This window comes from Ranitomeya variabilis, chromosome 4 (assembly GCF_051348905.1).
Source record: "Ranitomeya variabilis isolate aRanVar5 chromosome 4, aRanVar5.hap1, whole genome shotgun sequence".
Lineage (NCBI taxonomy): Eukaryota > Metazoa > Chordata > Amphibia > Anura > Dendrobatidae > Ranitomeya > Ranitomeya variabilis.
The window spans coordinates 659,311,006-659,319,651 of record NC_135235.1 but is presented as its reverse complement, the minus strand read 5'-3'; the positions used below and the strand labels follow the sequence as shown (position 1 = coordinate 659,319,651).

General features: G+C 42.1%; 1 protein-coding gene across 1 annotated transcript in view; it reads right to left on the bottom strand.

The window, feature by feature from the left end:
- Positions 1 to 376: 376 nt before the first annotated feature.
- The window catches only part of LOC143767471 (uncharacterized), a 432,524-nt gene continuing 424,254 nt past the window's right edge, over positions 377 to 8,646 (bottom strand). Inside the window, exon 8 of the mRNA XM_077255842.1 lies at positions 377 to 3,327. Within this exon, the coding sequence (XP_077111957.1) occupies positions 2,078 to 3,327 (1,250 nt within the window). The 3' untranslated portion in view covers positions 377 to 2,077. The remainder of the gene's footprint in view (positions 3,328 to 8,646) is intronic.

The window sequence follows — 8,646 nt, the reverse complement described above, 5'->3', positions numbered from 1 at the left end:
TGGCTTAAAAAAGCCCAGGACATCTTCAGGATGGAAGAGCTGACCAGTTGGGATTCACATACGCATGACAAATTCTTTCGTGTATGGCTGCCCTGGCAGCTAGCATCTCAAACTACCCCTTAGTTTCCCATTCACTATCCTCCTTACACAACATTTGGTTGTGCTACTTGTTTCTCCTAAGGTTCTTTTACTGCACTGTGATGGACCCAGATACAGCTCAATTACCTATTTGTTTGAGTCATGATCGATATTCGCCCTGTTCTCTGCTTCCTAATCGGTCATAATTATCTGTTCTGCTCCCCGTATGTTTATGTTTTCATTCTGACCGGTTTTTATCTCTGACGGGGTATTTTTGTATAAAGAGCTCTGCTTTGACTGCTTCTCTCCCCCCCCCCCCCCCGGTACTCCCCCCACTCCCTCTCCCCTTCCTTCTTATTTTTTATTTTTCTTTGATTGTCTTATTGTTATTGTTGGTTTTAATTTCTGTTCGATATCTTCTTGAGACTCAGGTTACGGATTGCGTAGCCTATTACTTGGATCGCATAACAGTTCTGCCACAATCAGAACTGTGGATACTTCCGGCTATTATTCCGTATTGAGGGTTCGGCCGAAATGCGACAGTATATTCCATTTTAAATATGTATCCACCCTTATCTGACTCATGTAACCTGTATGACTGTTTGCCTGTTTATAGGTGTTGAAAAGTTTGAAAATTAAAAAAAAAAAAAAAAAACCTCAAAATGCCCTGTTCCAAATTATTAGGCACAGTAGAATTTCTAAACATTTGGTATGTTTTTTTAATCAAAGGTGCAGAGCATTATATATGGCACAGCTATCTATGGGGCCATAATCAAAGGTGCAGGGCATTGTATATGGCACAGCTATCTATGGGGCCATAATCAAAGGTGCAGGGCATTATATATGGCACAGCTATCTATGGGGCCATAATCAAAGGTCCAGGGCATTATATATGGCACAGCTATCTATGGGGCCATAATCAAAGGTGCAAGGCATTATATATGGCACAGCTTTATGTGGAGCATCTATGGGGCCATAATCAAAGGTGCAGAGCATTGTATATGGCACAGCTATCTATGGGGTCATAATCAAAGGTGCAGAGCATTGTATATGGCACAGCTATCTATGGGGCCATAATCAAAGGTGCAGAGCATTGTATATGGCACAGCTATCTATGGGGCCATAATCAAAGGTGCAGAGCATTGTATATGGCACAGCTATCTATGGGGCCATAATCAAAGGTGCAGAGCATTTTATATGGCACAGCTTTCTATGGAGCATCTATGGGGCCATAATCAAAGGGTGCAGAGCATTGTATATGGCACAGCTTTCTATGGAGCATCTATGGGGCTATAATGAACTGTGCAGAGCATTATATATGGGGCAGCTTTATGTGGAGCGTCTATGGGGCTATACTGAATGGTGCAGAGCATTATATATGGCACAGCTTTATGTGGAGCATCTATGGGGCCATAATGAACAGTGCAGAGCATTATATGTGGCACAGGTTTATGTGGAGCATCTATGGGGCCATAATGAACAGTATGGAGCATCTATTTTTAATTTTGAAATTCACCGGTAGCTGCTGCATTTTCCACCCTAGGCTTATACTCGAGTCAATAAGTTTTCCCAGTTTTTTGTGGCAAAATTAGGGGGGTCGGCTTATACTCGGGTCAGCTTATACTCGAGTATATACGGTATGTATATATATATATATATATATATATATATAATTCAATGCACATGGAATATGGCTTTTAACTTGAATTTTAGATAACAGATGTAAATTAATAACTGCATGGATTGTAATTCAAATTTAAGTCGTTTACTTGTCATTAATTTGACTCTTTGTTATGTGTGTTCTTGTACAGTTTGTCAAAATATATGGCTTCTCCCTGTGTGAGTTTTCCTTTATAGTCAACAAAATATGATTTTGGAGTAAAATATTTTCCACTTTTTAGGTATGAGAATGTCTTCTCCTTCTGTGAAAAATGTGATGCTTAGTAAGACTACTTTTATTGGTAAAATATTTCCCACAATTTAAGCATGAAAATGGTTTCTACCTTGTGTGAGTTCTCTGATGTCTAATAAAATTTGATTCATCTGAAAAACATTTACCACATTCTAAACATGCAAATGGCTTTTCTCCTGTGTGAATTCTCTGATGTATAACAAGATTTGATTTCTTAGCAAAACATTTCCCACACTCTAAACATGAAAATGCCTTCTCCCCTGTGTGAGTCCTCTGATGTGTAACAAAATGTATTTTATTTACAAAACATTTACCACATTCGGAACATGAAAATGGTTTATCCCCTGTGTGAGTTCTGCGATGTTTATAAAAATTTGCTTCAGCTGAAAAACATTTACCACATTTTGAACATGCAAATGGCTTCACCCCTGTGTGAGTTCTCTGATGTATAACAAGATTTGACTTCTTAGCAAAACACTTTTCACACTCTAAACAAGAAAACGGCTTCTCTCCTGTATGAGTTCTCTCATGTGTAACAAGAATTGATTTATATGCAAAACATTTACCACATTCTGAACATGAATATGGCTTATTCTCTACGTGACGTCTCTGATGTGCAACAAGATGTGATTTATCGGCAAAACATTTCTCACATTCTGAACATGAAAATGGTTTCTCTCCTGTGTGACTTCTCTGATGTGCAACAAGAATTGATTTATATGCAAAACATTTACCACATTCTGAACATGAATATGGCTTATTCCCTGTGTGATTTTTCTGATGTGTAACAAGATTAGATTTATCTGCAAAACATTTCTTACATTCTGAACATGAATATGGCTTCTCCCCTGTGTGAGTTCTCTGATGTGTAACAAGATTTGATTTAGCTGCAAAGCATTTCCCACATTCTGAACACAAATATGGCTTCCCTTCTGCAAGAACTCTTTTTTGTATAACATGCTCTAATTTCTGGTTAAAATATTTTCCACACTCTGAAGAAGAAATATTTTTCTCCTCTATCTGAAATTTTTGATGTATAACAAAAGATGTTTTGAGGGAAAAACATTTTTCAGATTCTAGACTTGAAAATGACTTGTTTGCCGTTAGAGCACTTTGATGTTTATCTCCTCTTGTGTAACTTTTATTTTTAATAGCCTGTAATGAATCAGAAGATAGGACTTCTTTAAAAGGATCAAATGATAGATCTTTGCTGTGAAAGGATGACGGTATATCTGGAATAGTGGCACAGACATCAGTTATATTTTGATTGATATCAAAGTTATCTGATTTAAAAATTGAAGATGCCAATTGTCCCTCCGATCTCCTGGTAAAGTTATCTGCCAAGAATAAAGGTTATTTTTAAATAAATTATGATTTTTACATTTTTATAACATTTCTAAAATACCCAAAGAAATTGCAAGTTACAGTAGGTACGGAAAGTATTCAGACCCCATTAACCCCTTCGCACCGCAGCCCATTTTCATTGTTGCGTTTCCATTTTTCGCTCCCCTGCTTCGCAGAGCCATAACTTTTTTATTTTTCAGTCAATATGGCCATGTGAGGGTTTTTTCTTTTGTGGAACAAGTTGTACTTGTGAACGACACCATTGGTTTTACCATATGGCGAACTGGAAAAACGGAAATAAAATCCACGTTTGGTGAAATTGCAAAAAAAGTGCAATTCCACAACTGTTTTTTTTTTACCGTATTCACTAAATGCTAAAATTGACTTGCTTTTATGATTCTCTAGGTCATTACGAGTTCACAGACACCAAACAAGTCTAGGCTCTTTTTTATTTAAGTGGTGAAAAAAAATCCAAAATTTGTTAAAAAAAATTGCATAATATTCTGAGACCCGTAGAGTCTCCATTTTCGTGATCTGGAGCTGGGTGAGGGTTTATTTTTTGCGTGCCGAGCTGACATTTTTAATGATATCATTTTGGTATAGATACAATCTTTTGATCATCCATGATTGCAATTTAATGCAAAGTTGTGGAAACAAAAAAAAAAACTAATTCTGGCGTTTTGGTTATTTTTTCGCTACGCCGTTAACCGATCGGATTAGCCCTTTTTATATCTTAATAGATTGATATCACCGCATTCTGAATTGCCCAAATATGTCTATTTTTATTTTTTTTATTGTTTTATTTTGAGTGGGATGAAATGGGGGTGATTAGAACTTTTATATTTTTAAAAACATTTTTTTTTTCTACTTTTCACTTGCTTCAATAGGTTTCATGGGAGACTAAAAGCTGCGATAATCCAATCACCACTGCTACACACAGGCGATGATCACATCACCTGTGTGTAGCAGAATTGTTTACTTGCTATAGCAATCCGGCAATGACAACCACAGGGGTATGCTGCAGACCCCAGGTTGTCATGCCAACCCATTGACGACCCGCGTTCATGTGACACGGGCGCTGATGGGTGGGATTAGTGACGTGATTCCGGCGCGATCACATTATGGCGCAGTGGTTAGCACTGCAGCCTTGCAGCGCTGGAGTCCTGGGTTCTAATCCCACCCAGGACAACATCTGCAAAGAGTTTGTATGGTCTCTCCGTGTTTGCATGGGTTTCCTCCGGGTACTCCGGTTTCCTCCCACATTTCAAAGACATACTGATAGGGAATTTAGATTGTGAGCCCCATCGGGGACAGCGATGATAATGTGTGCAAACTGTAAAGCGCTGCGGAATATGTTAGCGCTATATAAAAATAAAGATTATAAATGCCACTGACAGAGATTGACAGTGGCATTTAACAGGTTAAGAGCCGTGTGTTGATTGCGATTCCACCTACGGGTGTTAGGGGCACATGTCAGCTGTTCAAAGCAGCTGACATGTGCCGGGAAAGATGTGGGCTCAGCAATGGAGCCCACATCAAAGGCAGAACCAAGACATGCGCAGTACATGTACGACGCATGTCGTGAATGGATTACATTTTTCCACTTGGTTTCATTGCAGCCATTTGGTAAATTCAAAAAAGTTCATTTTTTTCTCATTAGTGTGCACTATGCACCCCATCTTGAACAACAACAGAAATGTAGAAATATTTGCAAATTTATTAAAAAAGGTCATAAGTATACAAACCCTTTGCTCAGTATTGAGGAGAAGCACCTTTTGCGCTAGTACAGCTATGAGTCTTCTTGGGAATGATGCAACAAATTTTTCACACCTGGATTTGGGGATCCTCTGCCATTCTTCCTGGCAGATTCTCTCCAGTTCCATCAGGTTGGATGGTGAACGTTGGTGGACAGCCATTTTCAGGTCTCTCCAGAGATCCTCAATTGGGTTTAGGTAAGGGCTCTGGCTGGGCCAATCAAGAATGGTCACAGAGTTGTTCCGAAGCCACTACTTTGTTATTTTAGCTGTGTGCTTAGGGTCATTGTCTTGTTGGAAGGTGAACCTTGGGCCAAGTCTGAGGTCCAGAGCACTCTGGAAAAGGTTTTCACCTAGGATATCTCTGTACTTGGCTGCATTCATGTTTCCTTCAATGGCAACCGGTCATCCTGTCCCTGCAGTTGAAAAACACCCCCATTGCATGATGCTGCCACCACGTTTCACTGTTGGGATTGTATTGGGCAGGTGATGAGCAGTGCCTGGTTTTCTCCATACATTCTGCTTACATACCGATCTCTGTTTCATCAGACCAGAGAATCTTATTTCTCATAGTCTGGGAGTCCTTGATGTGTTTTTTTAGCAAACTCTGTGCTGGCTTTCATATGTCTTGCACTGAGGAGAGGCTTCCATTGGGTCACTCTGCCATAAAGGCCCGACTGGTGTAGGGCTGCAGTGATGGTTGACTTTATGGAACTTTCTCCCTACTGCATCTCTGGAGATCTGTCACAGTGATCTTGGGGTTCTTCTTTACCTCTCTCACAAAGGCTCATCTCCCACGATTGCTCAGTTTGGCTGGTCAGCCAAGTCTAGGAAGACTTCTGGTGGTCCCAAACTTCTTCCATTTAAGGATTATAGAGGCCACTGTGCTTTTAGGAACCTTGAGTACTGCAGAAATTCTTTTGTAACCTTGGCCAGATCTGTGATTTGCCACAATTCTGTCTCTGAGCTCATTGGCCAGTTCCTTTGATTCTCATTTGGTCTGACATGCACTGTGAGCTGTGAGGTCTTATATAGACAGATGTGTGCCTTTACAAATCAAGTCCTACCAGTTTAATTAAACACAGCTGGACTCCAATGAAGGAGTAGAACCATCTCAAGGAGGATCACAAGGAAATGGACAGCATGTGACTTAAATGAGTGTCTGAGCAAAGGGTCTGAATGCTTTTTTTTTATCCAAAATCTTTAATTGAGAGCAAAACAGAGTACAAGAAATGCATAGTCGCAGATCAACAACACATATCAAAATTAAAACCACAGATATGTGAGTTAAGGTACCGTCACACTAGGCGATATCGCCAGCGATCCGTGACGTTGCAGCGTCCTGCATAGCGATATCGCTATGTTTGGCACGCAGCAGCGATCTGGATCCTGCTGGGATATCGCTGGTTGCAGGGAGAGTGGACGAACTTTCTTTCGTCGCAACTCTCCCGCTGACACCGCTGGATCGCCGTGTGTGACGCCGATCCAGCGATGTCTTCACTGGTATCCATGGTAAACATCGGGTTACTAAGCGCAGGGCCGCGCTTAGTAACCCGATATTTACCATGGATACCATGGTAAAAGTAAAAAAAAAACACTACATACTCACCGTCTGTTGTCCGTCACGTCCCCTGGAGCTTGCCGTACTGACTGTCTCAGCGCCGTCCGGCCGTAAAGCAGAGCCCAGCGGTGAACCTGCAGTAACAGCGGTTCACCGCTGGGCACCGCTGTTACGGCCGGCCGGCGCTGAGACACAGTCAGTGCGGCAAGCGCCGAGGGACATGAAGGACGACAGAAGGTGCGTATGACTATGTAGTGTTTTTTTTTTTTTTTACATGGGGACTTCGGCATCGCTGAAGACAGTTTCAGCGATGCCGAAGTCGCTTGGTCGCTGGAGAGAGCTGTCTGTGTGACAGCTCCCCAGCGACCACACAGCAACTTACCAGCGATCACGTCGCTGGTCGCGATCGCTGGTAAGTTGCTTAGTGTAACGGTACCTTTAATCAGTTTGACCTGCAACACGTTGAGTCAAAACTCATTTTCTTATCATGGGAAATACAAACACAACCAAGGGAAGAGGGTGGGGGGAGGTGCTGAGTGAGACAAGCAATGGACCTAAAACAAATACACAATGATACTGAGGAAGTAGAAAGTAAAGGGCCTAGTATCAAGCAAATCTAGACTGAGAAAGGAAGGGCATTATCTGTTATGGCCAATAGAGGGGAAACTAAGGAAGAATCCAGCCAGAGGACCCAAGGACAAACTCTTTTTTCCTTCTGCTTAAGGGAAGAAGCTAGTAAGCATTCGAAATTCAAAGTGAGAATTTACCTTGATAATAAGCTCTTGAATACAGGGAGGGTTCGAGGACTTCAAATTTGCAGCAACACAAAATCTTGCGGATATCAGAACATGTGAAAGAACTGTCCCCTGTTGTGAACTCTATTTCTGGGCTCCCTCTTGTGGTCACAAGTGGTACTGTGTGAGTGCTGTCTCTGCAGGTTTGTGACTGGCATCAGCTGTCTCGTTATCTGTGGGCTGGTTTTCTATTTAAGCTCACTTGGACTCTCAGTCTATGCCTGCTGTCAATGTATTCAGTGCTATTCTGATTCCTTCTGACTACCTTGCTCCCAGTCTCTTCAAGAGAAGCTATGGCTATGAAGTGGGCATTTGAGGAGTGGCGACATTGGCTCGAGGGAGCTAGGCATCGTGTGGTGGTCTTGACTGATCACAAAAATCTGATTTATCTCGAGTCTGCCAAGCGCCTGAATCCTAGACAGGCTCGTTGGTCGTTGTTTTTCTCCCGTTTCAATTTTGTGGTCTCGCACCTGCCTGGTTCGAAGAACATGAAGGCTGATGCCCTTTCTAGGAGTTTTGTGCCTGACTCTCCGGGAGTTTCAGAGCCGGCTGGTATCCTCAAAGAGGGAGTGATTTTGTCTGCCATTTCCCCAGATTTGCGACGAGTGCTGCAGAAATTTCAGGCTGATAGACCTGACCGTTGCCCACCAGAGAGACTGTTTGTCCCAGATAGATGGACCAGCAGAGTTATTTCCGAGGTTCATTCTTCGGTATTGGCAGGTCATCCTGGGATTTTTGGTATCAGAGATTTGGTGGCTAGGTCCTTCTGGTGGCCTTCCTTGTCGCGGGATGTGCGTTCCTTTGTGCAGTCCTGTGGGATTTGTGCTCGGGCTAAGCCTTGCTGTTCTCGTGCCAGCGGTTTGCTTTTGCCTTTGCCTGTCCCGAAGAGGCCTTGGACGCACATTTCCATGGATTTTATTTCAGATCTTCCAGTATCTCAGAGAATGTCTGTCATCTGGGTGGTGTGTGATCGTTTTTCCAAAATGGTCCATTTGGTGCCCTTGCCTAAGTTGCCTTCCTCCTCCGATTTGGTTCCATTATTTTTTCAGAATGTGGTTCGCTTGCACGGCATCCCTGAAAATATTGTGTCTGACAGAGGATCCCAGTTTGTGTCCAGATTTTGGCGGATTTTTTGTGCTAAGATGGGCATTGATTTGTCTTTTTTGTCGGCCTTCCATCCTCAGACGAATGGCCAAACCGAGC